Below are 14,757 nucleotides of genomic sequence, written 5' to 3'. Positions count from 1 at the left end.
AAGAGAGTCTTTTTCAAAGTGCTAGGCTGGGTGTGCAGAGTGAGCGATGGGTACATAGGATTTCTTCTGATGTTAGACTACATACATTCCTTAGAATAAGGATTGATACAGAGAAAGCAGACTACCTTTGTTAGACCAGTAGTATTTGCTGCTTTGTGCATGAATTCTACCTGGGATATCTGACCGAACTCAGGCTGTTACTTAAAATGTTGTATAAATCTGACGATTATTAAAAACCATCTTTATGTTCATCTCTGTATTTTTTCCTTTGAAGTTAGTAGTTGACCAAAGATATTTCAGGGGATTAACCTGTTTTACCTGGGTAAGTCACTAGATAGTTTCGAATGTGTTAGGGACTCACCTTGAGGTCAATTGAGCTGCGTATGTATTTCTCGTACCCTCCCTCTTCCTTGTGGACAGCAAAAGTTGCCCATGGCTGGAGCTGGACTCTGATACCCTGTGGAGTTTAATCCCATTATGTTGGAGTATGAAGGGACTTTTAAAAATAACTAAGTGCCACTCCCATGGTTGTCAACGGGCACTGAGGCAGGACGGGCAAGTGAGGTGGCCCACAGAGGTCAGACCACCGTAGCCCGGTCCTGAGAATTGTGCCTGGGACTCAGGCTTCTTGCATGCATTCGATGACCTTCTCATTGAGCTGGGTTGTGCGCTCCGCCAGTGTTTGAAAAGCGGAATCGGTCCCCTGGTTCGCAGGAAGCTTCGGGTCCGCCCTCTCATTCCTGTCATGCCCCCACAGGCCAACTTGCCCCTGCTGCAGCGCGAGCTCCTGCACTGCGCAAGGCTGGCCAAACAGAACCCTGCCCAGTACCTCGCCCAGCATGAACAGCTGCTTCTGGATGCCAGCACCACCTCACCTGTTGACTCCTCAGAGCTGCTTCTCGATGTGAACGAAAACGGGAAGAGGCGAACTCCAGACAGGTGAGAGGGAGGAGGGCCCTGGACTGACCGTGGCCTTTTCCTCCCATCTGTGCTTCGAAGACGTGTTTCATGTCCCGTCCAGACTGCTGGGCGTGCCACCCCTCCGGTGAACGAGCGGTGAGCTCGAGTGGCCGTCCGTATGCGCGCGCTGGCCTGGGAGTCTCTGGCCTGTGTCCATCAGGCTGTTGTGCAGGTTCGTCTTGGCCTCCTGTAACAGTAGAGCCGAAGGTCATGAATGATACTCAGACGGGCTAAGTGCCACTGGTGGTTCTTAGAAACACAGTCAAGATGAAAATTCTCATTTATTACATAATTCAACCCAGCCACGTATTTTGCCCTTCCCGTGTGAGGAAATTTGCCCTTCCGAGTTTTCTCGGAACGTGAAGGTTTTGAAAGCTGGCCTTTGTGGGTTGCTCAGTAAACACAATGCAGTAGCTATTGAATTGGGGTTTAGGGGAGTTAAGAGAAAACTTCTGGGAAGTTATATGAGCTGAGTGAAGATTAGCATTAAGAGAACTAATGGCATTTTTGTTGAACAGTTTATCAGGCAATATTCATTCCATCAGGCACACTGCTCTCATAACTGAGAATTCTGAGAAATGTAAAATAAAGCCCCTTCTCCATTCAACCCTACAAAGTAGTTGTTGAATAAGCCGTATTCGCGAAATTCCCCATGCACCTATTAAAATGATTTTCTCAAGTACCTCATCCTCATTTACAAATATTTTCTAATATAGGAATTTGAAGTCTTATTAGCAGCATCTTGCATCATATTTGTAAAAATATGGAACTGTATTGAAATGAAACCGTGTTCAGAAACGTATTTGTCATATGCTTTGTTTCCTTTCTCTCCTTATCCACTTTCTGTCTGCATTTCATCAGGCATGAGTGAAACAGCCTTTGAGAGGTTAACATTCTGGCACAATTATGTTCCAGATTCATAGGAGCTTTTGATCTTGGAGCTACTCAGAGACATCTATCTGTGACCGACTTAGCTACCTTTAAATGTATTAGCTGCTTTGCAAATCAGAATGTTATTAAAAGCCAGCCAGTTTACATACAGTTATTACATAATCCTCTGTTAAGCAGTTTTTATGCTACAGTCTCTGGAATTTTTCTCCTCTTGACATAGGACCTTTTGGTAGTTTAAAATCCGAAAGCAAAAGGTTAAACATTATTTTACTTCTGACAAGCTGTAGGCCCACCTCCAAACATGATCTGCCAACAGTGCTGCTTTCTCGTTTTTGCAAGCCATTTTTCCTTAGTCATATTTAAGCATTTAGCACTTCAGCTTTGAAAGTCAGCTGCTTAATCCAGGTGTCTGAGTGGCGTGTCCACATGATACTGAAAACCAAGAAGTGGCCAGGGATAGATGATTCACGTGTGCCTTCCTGTCGGATGCTAACCCCTGTACTCTGCAGGAAATCCGTACTGTGTGCCTGTATGGAGATGTTGCAGCTCCATTTTTTAAGGATAATGTCAAAGGATTAGGGAGAGACTGGACGGACAGTTGTGAAGAAAACATTTATTTGGGCGGACGCTAGGGTACCAGGGAAAGCTTTGGATAGCTGTGATAATCCTATAGGCAAATTGGAAGTGTTCTAGAAACCCCAACTGCTAAGTGACAGACCAAACTGTTTCATTCCCTTCTCTATATCGCAGCCATTTCCCCACTGATTTTCTTTCCCAGTGTTTTATATTTGAAGGTGTTGTGCCTGTAGGCTTTGCTTGGATGATGCTGAGGTGAGCCTTGAGCAGCATGCTAACACGGATATGGAAACCTCCTATAAATTCCACAGATAATCAGCATTTTTGTTTTGGTGATCTGTAGCTGCGTTGTGCATGCACATTTGCATTTGATCAGGTGGAACTTTCTTAAAAGAGTCTCCGATCTTGTTCTCCCTTCGATTATTCATAGGCAATTGCTGGAGTCCAGAATTCACACAGTTGCTCTTTGACTGGAACATTGTTTTTCTAGTGGAACCCTGAAGTGTGTGTTTTAATGGAAGGATGGCAAATGGATTTCCTTAGAGTTAGGAGGATGGGTAATGAGAATATGTTGTGTAAATACATTTGTATCTTGTGGGAATATGATCAGAGCCAAGAAAATATGGGTCTCTACAGTATTTTTTTGCATATATTTTCTGCATCTTGTTTGCATATGCATTTTCCTCTCCTCTGGTTATTTATCTGTGTATCCAGATCTACTATATGAAATTTTATAGAGTATGGAGCTGACAGCAGAGCTTTTTTTGTTTTACTGAATGTTTTGTTGGTGCATATGGTCTGACATGGATGAGCAGCCACGGTGAGATTTTGGAGTCTATTAAACTGGCTCATTAAAAAGATCAATCTGTTTCTGTAATAACACTGGGAACCATCAGTCACTAAAAGAGGGAAAAACTGACACCTGAGGAGAAAACACATTTTGGTAATTTGTTCATGACATGTCACGAACAAAAGAGTGCTCTGTATTTTGTTTACAACTTTGGGGGCTTAAATTCTGTGACGATTGCAGATTTAATCTACTAAACAATCATCATGTGTTTCAGGGATGGGTTGTGGCAAATTTAACTTTCTTCTCATCCTTAAATATGATTGCCACCTGGTTATGTTTCTTTTTTTAAACATTATTGTTATTTACAGGGAAATGAAGACTCTGAGGGAAATCTATGAAATCATTTTTTTTTTCCTGTAAGAAACAGTGAAATTTATTCTACTTTCTTTTTAAAATATCTCCAGGGTGAGCTTCTGAACAACTATACTAAATTTGTAGGTCTGTGGTAGAATACTGTGGAACCCAATTTAGAAAAAGACAATTTTCATTTTAAAATCATGCTAGTTTTTCCTAAAATACTAAGGAAAGTAAATAGAAAATTCTGATTTCTACTCTTTGTTAATATTTAAGAGTTGATTGGTTATAGTAGACCTTGGTTTTGTCATTCTGTGTTGGGAGAAGCTGACAAAGGGGATAGGAACCTTCCTGGCGCTGATTAAATGAAGTGACTGCTTTCAAAGATAAGACTAGAAGCTAAGAGCACTCTCTAAAACTTCTCGCCATGACAGTCATGAAGACACTCACACTTTCACACGGAGTTGAGGAGAGAAAGAGCAATTAGAGAAGGCTGCATTCTTTTGAGACAACAAAATGCATAAAAATTATTAAGGTGAAAACACTTGTGTTAATTATCATTGCTGTCTGTCTTTTCTCACAGCTTTGATCCTGCAGCTTTTTTTTATAATTCATCTTTAATATTACGTTTCCATCTGTTAATGCTGATTTTCTGACTCAGAATCTTTCTCGTTTAAGAAATCAAGCTCAATGATCTTTGGGTTTGTATGGGTAACGCTGTTTCTACCTCTACCCCTTACTATTTCAAATGATCAATGTTAAGTATTAATCCTCTTCTTATATATCATCATTTTAATAGAACTATGCTTTAAATCGTTCTCAGCTTAACACATCTAGACTTTATTATGTAGGCCATGCGGTTGCATTAATATGTATTTTCTCCTCCCTCAATAATTAAATATTACTCTCTAAAAAGACTTGCTTGACCTTTAGAATTCTGTAGCTCGTCAGCTGGGAGGGATCTTATGGATCTACCAGGCCAACCCTTTCTCTTTACGCTTGAGGAAATGATGGCCCAAAGAACTTGCTTAAAGTCATGAAGCTTCTTAGGGGCAAAACCAGCATATTTACAGACCTGGAATCTTGCACAAAATATGTTTTAATGTGCAGTTTAAATAAGGAAAGCTCAACTAGGAACTAGGATTTTTTTCCCCCATTACTTTCCCTCATTTATTTCTGCTGAGTAATTGCTCAATTGGGTAAATGCGATGGTATAATATTCTGGGGGTTTATAAATCTTTTTTAATGACAGAGGATCCACAGTCAGCCAGGTTTCCTGGCTTAATGAGTAAGTTAAAGAATGTTGAGGGTTGGAGGGTCAGAAGGTAGTCATTTTGAAACTGTGTTGGTTGAATATGTAAGATTTGTCATCGCAGCACACACCAGCTGAACCAGCTAGGCCCATTTTTCCATTTCTGTAACATAAATGGGATTTCAATATTTTTGTCTTTCTAAAAAGAAAAGGTAGGTGCACTTTACAATGAATTGGAGGATTAATTGGCTATGCCAATCAATTAAATTTGTATTGTTACTGCGTTCAGTTTTCTGTGACAAAATATAGGGAATTTATGTTACATTCTTTACAGGCTAACTCAAGCAGTATCTACTGTTTGAATGAAAGCTTCCCAATCATAAATATTAAAAATAGTTACTCTTTTACTGAGCACTTATGATGTGCCGAGTCTCATGCTAAGTAACTGACATATTAATATATAGTGATTTCCCCCCCCATCTGTGGGGCATACGTTCTTTCCAATGGATGCCTAAAACGACAGATAGTAAACCCTATATATACTATGTTTCTTCCTATACGTACGTACCTATGATAAAGTTTAATTTATAAATTAGGCAGCATGTTATTAACCACAAAAATAGAACAGTCATAACAATGTTCTGCAGTAAAAGTGATGTGAATGTGGTCTCTCTCAAAATATCTTCTTGTACTGTACTCACTCTTCTTGTGATGATGTGGGATGATTAAATGACTATGTGATGAGATGAAGTGACGTGAATGACGTAGGCGTTGCGATGTCACGTGAGGCTACTACTGACCTTCAGACCATACGTTAGAAGGAGGATCATCTGCTTCTGGACTGAGGTTGACTTGGGAACTGGAACTGTGAAAAGTGAAACCACAGATGAGGGGAGACTGCTGTATATCTAGCACTTTATTTTCTACCAGGCCTATTGTATAGAGGCAGGCTGGGTAATGTGTCTGAGGTCACATGGTTTATAAGAGGTGCACTGATGGGATTCTGCCCCCATGGTCTCTGACTCGAGCATCTGTGATTTTAGGATTATGTTCCTTGCACCAGCCGTGGAATGCCCCACCTTGAAAACAAAGTGATTTAATTAAGTTATTAAATGCCAAATATGTGCTAGGCTCTCTATGTGGATTTTTTCAGCTCATCCTTGCTAGCTCTGAGACAGTCATCCTCATTTTGTGGATGAAAACACTGAGGCACATAGCAGTTAAGCTTTCTAAGTTCATACGGCCAGCAGTTAGCAGTGCCAAAACTTGAAGCCCCTGCTCTCTTGAGTGCACATTGCGGAGTGAGCTTTACTCCTTCTAATGTCCCAATCCACTTTTGTACTGTTTTTATGCTACCTGCCAAATTCAGGTCCTGCATGAATGTATAGAAACCTTACATCTCTAACTAAATTGTGTTTACGGTAAAGATTAATTCCCAGCACCCTTCCAAAAAGAATTTGTCTAGTACTAAATGATAATCTTATGGGGAGGGTTTTGGGGGATCGAGGATTATCTCGGTTATCTTTGTATTCCTGGTAAAGCTTAGGATGGTGCACTACACACACTGGGTGTCGGAACCAAAACAAAGCAAAGCACCACACACACAGCACAACACACAACACACACAACAATGCCAACAATGCTACTTGAACAAATAAAGTTTAGCATTTAATGCAATCATTTCCCGTAGTATACCAAATGTTCTGTCTCTCAAGAGGCTTGCTTGCTTGCTTGCTTTCTTGATTACTGTCTTGCTTTCTTTTGTTTTAAAAGATGCACCCACAGCAATGAAAATAGCCACGCGTAGTCCAGGAACAAAATGCCATGATTGGTTCACTGACCAGAAAAAAATGGAGGGTTCCAATTGGAATTTATAGATAACTGATCAGAAAAAGAAAGCACAGTTGCAGATAGATAGCAGGAGCAGGGGAAATTGAGTACCTTGCAGTGGCCAGTAATTAGGAAAGGCAGGGGGACAGCCAGTAGCTAGCTGAGCAGGTGGCAAGCTTGAGGAGACACAGGAGGGAAGACTCAGATGGCTCTGTGAACCTACATACTGTAATCCTTGAAGGGCCACAGGTGTTGTGGCTGTATGTCTGGAGTGGCAAACACCCACCTGCATCTTACTCGCTCCCGAAGGTGTTATTAGCATGTGCTGCTCGGGAGGATGGCTCCTGGGTGCTCCTTTAACCATGGAGAGATGGAAGGCATTCCTTTCTGAAAGGCCCAGCAGTAATGGTCCTGTGTCATTCAGCTCTCTGTTCTTCCCCGTCTGCATATCCCACTTCCTCCAGGGAGAGAGCAAAAACACTGAAACCGCTCTGGGGTGTCATGAAGAATTTGGCTTGAATTTCATTTTAAGGACGCAGGGTAGTTTGTAATATATTTTATTTCAGATGCCTTACTCAACACCGGTGGAAAGGTGGTATGTAAAATTTTTATCTAAACTTACCTTGTTCCTAACAATTCCTGAAGAGACCTTTTGCTGATTTGTGTTTTGAAAATATGATGTCGAGAATGATTTTACCCCCCCTTTTGATGCAGTATTCAGTTAGTCTGTGGAAACCTTAACAGATCACGTGTGTTAGAAAAGGGAAGGAAGGGGGCGCCTGGGCGGCTCAGTCGTTCAGCGTCTGCCTTCGGCTCAGGTCATGATCCTGGGGTCCTGGGATCGAGCCCCTCATCGGGCTCCCTGCTCAACGGGGTTCCTGCTTCTACCTCTCCCACTCCCCCTGCTTGTGTTCCTCTCTCGCTGTGTCGCTGTCAAATAAATAAAATCTTTAAAAAAAAAAAAAGGGAAGGAAGATGTGCTTAATATTAAGTTATTAATGTCTTTGGGCTCTTTAAACATAGAGCTATTACCTCCTGAGATTTAAATCTGGACTTCTAAAATACAAGAATAAATATATGTATCTTACTATTGTGACTGTCTGCTGGCATGTCCGCCCTGGCTCTGGCTGAGACTCTGGTCGAGTGGGACAGTGGTGTGAAAGGCCGAGATAAGGCGTCCTGGACTAGGCAGAGGGACCTGTGCTAGAGATGCTTAAGAGGCCCTTGGCAGGACTTGATTGGGAGAAGAAAGTTGTAGCATGACTTCTAAGTTTCTGCTTGGATGACAATTGACTGGTATGGGAAGTACCAGAGAAAGGTGAGGTCAGTTTGGACATGTTCTCTTTGAAATACTTGTGATAACTCAAAAAAGTGAGCCCCTAAAGCAGGTATTTATTTATACAGGGAGCAAGATTAGAATTACTAGGTTTCTTCCTTGCCATCTTAAGGCTTATTATGCTGTACTGATTTGCGCTCCCTAGAACAATCTTTATCGTGCTATTTTCCCCACATAAAAAAATTTTTTTTAAACTTAAGTCTATTCTAGTCATATAGGGGATTGCTCCTTTCCTTCCATTTATTGTCATGATTTTATAATTTTTTTCATTTTTCCCTCATTTCCTTGAATGTTACACTGTTTTTTATAAATAGGGAATATCAGTGCACACTACCTAGTCACGACTTTTGAAATATTTTATGTAGAGGAAAATGTTTAAAAACCATACATTTTCTTTCTAAAATTGTTCATAGCCTCTGTTATTGAGGAGCTGGGGGGCGAGGGAACAGCCTGAGATGGGGTAGAATGTAATTTAGGTTGTCTGTTAAGTTTTGTTGTGTTTGTTTTAACGTTTATTATTTCCCATTCATCCCATTTTACTGGGCAGGAAACTGAAGCCAGAGGTTAACCTTCCCAAGGTCAGACAGTTGAGTCCTGAGTGGCCCTTTATTATTAGGGCCATCAGACTCTTGAGAAGTGATTGGGATCTAATTGTTGAAGTGGTTGGATTATGTTCAGGAAAATTTCTCTTGGTAGGGGGAGAGAATATTCTCAGGCTGATTTAAAAAACAAACAAAAAAATGCCTTCCAGAAATCTCTGAGACATGACGGACTTCCCACTAGAATTTGAGTTATTTCAAGAGTATGCTGGTATGGGACAATGAAAAGTAATGGGACAATTTGTTCGTTTAGCCCAATACACTTTGGAAGGGCAACATAAAAAGAGCTAATTTGGAATTTGCTCAAGCAAATGAGGTGTAGATAGTTGTTGGCATTTCTAAAGACGAAGACAGACAAATAGCAATTAAGATGTTTTAGTTACCTTTCTGGACGTACATCCTTTGAATAGGGTTGGCTTTATAACCAGACGGGGTGATTTGTGGAAGCACCAGGGAAACCTTTCATAGCTTTGTTTCTATGAGCCATGAATGTTTTAATGCTTTGCTGTTTAAAATATAACTACCTTTGTGAGGTGATGAGTTTTATTGTTTTGATAGCTAGCAGAGGGATATGACAGCAGGGTCCTGATAGAAATGACAGGACAGACTCAGGACCTAGCCCTGCTTCAGATATTACCGTCCTTGCTTTAGGGGGAAAAACCTCTTTTTTCATAATAATGGGTCGATGAAGTAATAGCACTGATCAGGCAGCTGATCTGAGGGTGAAGGTGAATAATATATATCCAACCACTTTGAAAATTATAAGAATTCTTCCAATGCTGTGTGTTGCTGTTATTGAACAAGGAGAGGCAAAACCTGTAAGTCGAGGTGGTTTGACAGCTGGGTCAGAGATGTTTGCATATTTAGAAATGCAACAGGGACTGCTCTAAGGTATTTAGAGGATATTTTCTGTTTTTGCGTGCGCGCGCACACACACACACACACAGCTACAAATAAATTGTTCAAAGCAAAGAATAGAGAAGTTTTCTGTTGGCTAAAGTGGTTGACTTGGACACAGTTTGGCCAGAGAAGCATTAGCCCTGTGTGGTTCAATCATAACCATGATGTCTTAACTATGCCATTTAGATGTAAATATAGAATAATTGAATTTCAGAGCTTTCAAACTAGGGGAGGGACCTCAGAAATCATCTAGTCCAGTGGTTTTCAAACTTGATTTTAGCAGCAGACTTTGTCCTTTAAAATGAAACCTTAGGTGGAACCCCAAACACTTGTAAAACAGAGAAGAATAAGTGGGTTCCTCTGGCCCTTGAAGTCTTGATTGTTTGGGGGGAAAATTCTTCATTGCCTGCAGAATCCCATAAAAGCACCTCAGGTGGCACAGTTTGAAAGCCACTGATCTAGTCCAACCCTTTCATTTTACAGATGAGCAAACTGAGGTCCAGAGAGGTTAAGTGGCTTGCCCAAGGTCATACAGCTAGTCGTGGAAGAGCCAGGACTAGATCTCAGGTCTCTTGATTCCCAGTCCAGTGCTCTTTCCACTACACCACCCTGCCGGTAAGGTAGGTGCTGTGTTAGCATTGTGTTCATAGCTACTAATAGTCTTCAGTATTTGCCAACTGATTTATGCTGGTGATGTGCATTGAATGTTGAAGTGTTTTACTGAGAAATGTATAGGATATAAAAATATAGATTAGAATGGCAAATTTGCTCTTAGAAGATAAATTGATAGCTAGATTGTTCCGTTTCACTTTTAAAAATTATTTTAAAGCAGTGCATTCAGGTAGTATCTGAGATATATTGGGCATTTTCATCTGATATCAATGATCAAGATGGATGGAGTCCATATGTCAGATACCTACTTTGATGGGAGCAGCATTGACTTCTGGCTGCTACTCTTGGGGACCGTGCCCTGCTGTCATTTCCAGTGTTGACTAGGCTCCTATTGCTAGAATAGTGCATCTTTCTTCAGCATGTAGTGGGCATATATTCATTTCACATTAAACTCTGCAGTTCTTTGTGTGCTTGGGCCTTTTGCCTCTAACTCCTCTTTCCTTCTCAGTCTGGTGTGTGTAAATTGTCACTGGGGCTCTACCCTAAAGGGACGTACAGGATGGTTCATGGCAGGATCTTATTGCTCTGATCTCCGTATCTCTGTTGTTGAGTTAGTTTCCATGCAGATGCGTCTGGTGTTATCAGACAGAGAGTATCCTAGACTCTATCTAGGAAACTAGGAAAAGTGTCTTAAAAGGCCTCTATGCTATTGTTACCAACCTAAAATCCAAAAGGCATGTAGAAATCTACAACTACTGTGATTTGGTAGAATTCTCATGGAGAAATTTCCTGGGGAAAGTAGATATTATCACTGGTCTAAGGATAGAGTGCTGGTCTTGTGAGGAGAGCTGAATACAAAGGAAACAGTGTAGGAGCTGTGATTTCGGTCAAAGTTGGGATGTGACTTGTTCCTATTATACTGAATATATTGAGTTAGTCTCTAAGAACAGAGATATATCCAGGCCCCAGATATTTTTTTAGCCCTATTTCTGTGTGAGAATCTAGGAGCAGTGATTAGTTATCAGGCCCTCATTTGTAGACCGTATTCCTTCTGAAAGCCAAGTTCAAAGCTCTGTATATCACATCATGAAGTGCAGTCAGGGTGTGCCCATCCTGCCCAGAGGCCTGATGACAGGTCACACCAGCTCTCTGGGCAAGGGGCTCACTTCCAGGTAGCTCTTTCTGACTGCCGGGGAGGACTGTATCCATGTCCCAGACGTTGCATTGCTTTATTGTATTAGTTGAGTGTGATCAGACCTTGCCAGTAGAACTATCTGTGATGATGGAAATGTACCATTATCTGTGCAGTCCAATACCTTAGCCACAGGCAGTGATGGTGAGTACCTGAGATGTGGCTACTGCTCATGAAGAACCAAGTTTAAACTTAATTTACGTTAGCTTCCATTTCAACTTAAACAGCTGCATGTAGCTATTCTATGGGACAACACAGCTAGCTCTTAGATGTTTTCTGACATGAAATTCAGATGCCGGGTTGGATAAATGGAATGGGAATCCCTTCACATTTCATCAGGAGAGGGATGCCATATCAACTTTGATGGATCTTCACCAAAGACAGTTCAGTTTTAGGATAATTTGTTTGAAATCAAGTACTCGTCTTTTTTGAATAAATGCGCTAGCTAGAGGGGGAGATTAAATTTCCTCTTACTTGTGACCTCACCACACATGCGAGCTACAACCAGAAAGATATCTGCCAGTTTGGTGAGGAGTGAACCCATTTTCTCATGTGTGTGGTCTTGCGATGACTTAGGCCTCAGCACGGGTTTCAGTGAATTCCCAGAGGTCTTCTGGGAAGCCGAGTTTAGAAAGTTCCTGGCCAGTAAATAAATATTCTGTTTATATTGTAAGTTCAGATGTGAGTATCTGAACTATGCTGGCTTCTGAATAACATGATGAAATTTTTTCTTCTTCCCCCTTTAGAACCAAAGAAAATGGCTTTGACAGAGAGCCTTTGCACTCAGAACATCCAAGCAAGCGACCATGCACTATTAGCCCAGGCCAACGGTACAGTCCAAATAACGGCTTATCCTACCAGCCCAATGGCCTGCCTCACCCCACCCCACCTCCACCTCAGCATTACCGTTTGGATGATATGGCCATTGCCCACCACTACAGGGACTCCTATCGACACCCCAGCCACAGGGACCTCAGGGACAGAAACAGACCTATGGGTAAGACTGAAGGATCTGTTCACTTCTTAAATGGTATTGGATGCTTGAAGACTGACATCATTACTTCTCAGCTGAACTTGAGGCTTGAAATCTGTGATAGGGGTAAAAATTCTCTCTCTTTATATTGTCTCCTTTATGAGAACAGTTGGTTAATATGAGTATGTTCTTTAACAGCTGTGCTTTCTCTCTCTTAATTACTTACGGTCTTTATGATAGCAGACTAATTTTTTTTTTTTTTTTGGAAAGGGGTATCTAAATTAATATAAAAGTCTCAACAAATACAAAGTGAATTTTTAGTTTTCTTTTTTTAACATTAGAGATTTCATATTCAGCCTCTCTGCCACGAGTATTTTTTAAAATGTTAACATGTTTCTTTTCTTTCATTGTACTTTTATTTCAGATAGTCTTAGAGTTCAGTTTGATTTTTCCAGTCTTCGCAGTACTCTGTATTTGAGAAATATGAGATTGACTGATGTCTCTGACTTAAATCAACAGATGTTCTTTGAGGAATGGTTTGGTACTTTTCTCACCTGCAAGTGACAGTGATTAAATTTAGTATTGACAGTTTTGTGTCATAGATCAAAGTACCAAAGAAAGAATGAGTTTAGGTAAATATGTGATCTGTTTCCTTGTGTTCATTCCTTCTTTACATAAAACTATTGAAGGGAAGCATTTAGGAGACATTGCCTTCTAAAGAACAAATATCTGCCATGCAAAATAAGAGGGAAAGTGAACAAGGTAAGATTTGATACCGCGAAATCAGGGGTTGAGGGAACAGCATCAGAGCACTGTTCCCGGGCTCTTTTTTAATTCTTGATTTTGGCAAATCGAGCTATTGGTAAACTGAGAGCAATCGTTACTCCTTTCTTCTTTTTCCATCTCCTGTGTCCACCACTTACCAGTAGGACTTCTTTAGTCAGCTAATTGCTGCCGAGCTTTCCTGACTCGTAGAGTTGGTGGGCAGGGTAGCGGAAATATCAGGGGATGACGTCTAAGTGGAAAACTAGAACACAGGGCCGAGGACGCAGATCTCTGGGAACGGTGGTCAGCCAGTTATCCACTGCTTGAATAGCAGGCACAGTGTTTTTAGCCAGAGACAGAGATAATGTGATGAGCAGAAGTTTATGTAAGCTTTCTCACTAGGTTGCTAGCAAACAGGGCTGCCATATTTGGGTCTTTTTGCCTTTTCTACATTTAACCCACCAAATTTTGTTCAGAAAATAGAAAAGGAGGCTCAGGGTGAGGGGAGGGGCGATGACTGAGGCCCTGGTTGTGAGACAGTCAAAAAGTAGTTCTGCTTCCCCACAACAGTCACTGCTGCATTTCTATAGTGTGTCAGACAAATGGCTAAGCCTATCATTTGTGCTTTCTTAATAGCCAGTCTGTCTCATGTTCTCTCAGGTACTATTTCTGAAGAGCTCTCGAAAGTGGTTATGTCATTTTTCAACCTGGATCAATATTTTGACTCCCCCCCAATCAAATGTGGTAACAACCTCATTCTAAGTAAAGGTCTTGCCATTTATTTATGACTTTAGGCCCCCAAACCATGATTGCTCATTTTCAAATAGAAGTGGACTCACCAGGTCATTGTAAGACCAATTCAAGATATCCTGCTTTTGTAGGTGCTAGGAAACGGCCTCTTTGTTAGGCAGCAAATGCTATTTTATAAAATATCAGTGCCAGTGCCCTATGAAGTAATCAGCAAGGAAGTAATTAGGCTTATGTGCAATGATTATGTTTTCATCTGGTAATGTAAACTATCCCTTCATGAATTATATCTGTATCTACTGGTTTTATGTGATTTTTCTTCAGACCACGTTCCTTACCTTTTAATTATATTAGCTTATAAAACCAATAGTGCTAATCTCTATAAATATGTGCAACTACTTAACCATCCCTAAAGTCTGGCACAGTTTAGTGTGTGTTAATGTAAAATAAAATCTTGATGTATGAGTAACAAATGGTGGTGTTACATCAGGCTGCCATTTTGAGAATATAAAAATTGTCATAAAGGTATACTTCGTCTAGAATGACTTATAAATGCCTATTATGTAGGGACATACACTCACTAGAATCTTTTAATAAAATACCTTTACAAACAGCATTAGTTTATAAGTAAACTTAAGAGTTTTAGTCTAGTTAGCTAAAATCTTCTAAACTATAAGAACTAGTTAGGATTCAACATTACTGTCAGATTGCCCACAAATGGAAATATGCTCTTTAATGATTATGAGCTATTTTCCCCTAGTATATCCCTTTGGTATTATGAATATAAATGAAAATTGTGTGGTGATGCATATTTAAGTATCTGAAATAGAGAAATTAATAAATGCAAAATTTTGAGTTGACTTAGATTTTCCTTTTTAAAGATTTGATTCTATCTAACAAATGACTTTCAGAGTTCAGAAGCAGCAAATGATATATTTTCTTACCAAGTACTTGGGCTCAAACATGTTTCTAATGTACTT

General features: G+C 40.5%; 1 protein-coding gene across 1 annotated transcript in view; it reads left to right on the top strand.

Moving 5' to 3' along the window:
• Positions 1-14,757, top strand: part of RUNX1T1 (RUNX1 partner transcriptional co-repressor 1) — a 128,014-nt gene that overhangs the window by 84,230 nt on the left and 29,027 nt on the right. The window contains 2 exon segments of the mRNA XM_021688233.1: positions 758-939; positions 12,039-12,289. Coding sequence (XP_021543908.1) covers positions 758-939; positions 12,039-12,289 — 433 coding nt within the window.

Source organism: Neomonachus schauinslandi, chromosome 4, assembly GCF_002201575.2.
Source record: "Neomonachus schauinslandi chromosome 4, ASM220157v2, whole genome shotgun sequence".
Lineage (NCBI taxonomy): Eukaryota > Metazoa > Chordata > Mammalia > Carnivora > Phocidae > Neomonachus > Neomonachus schauinslandi.
This window is presented reverse-complemented; position numbering and strand designations above follow the sequence as displayed.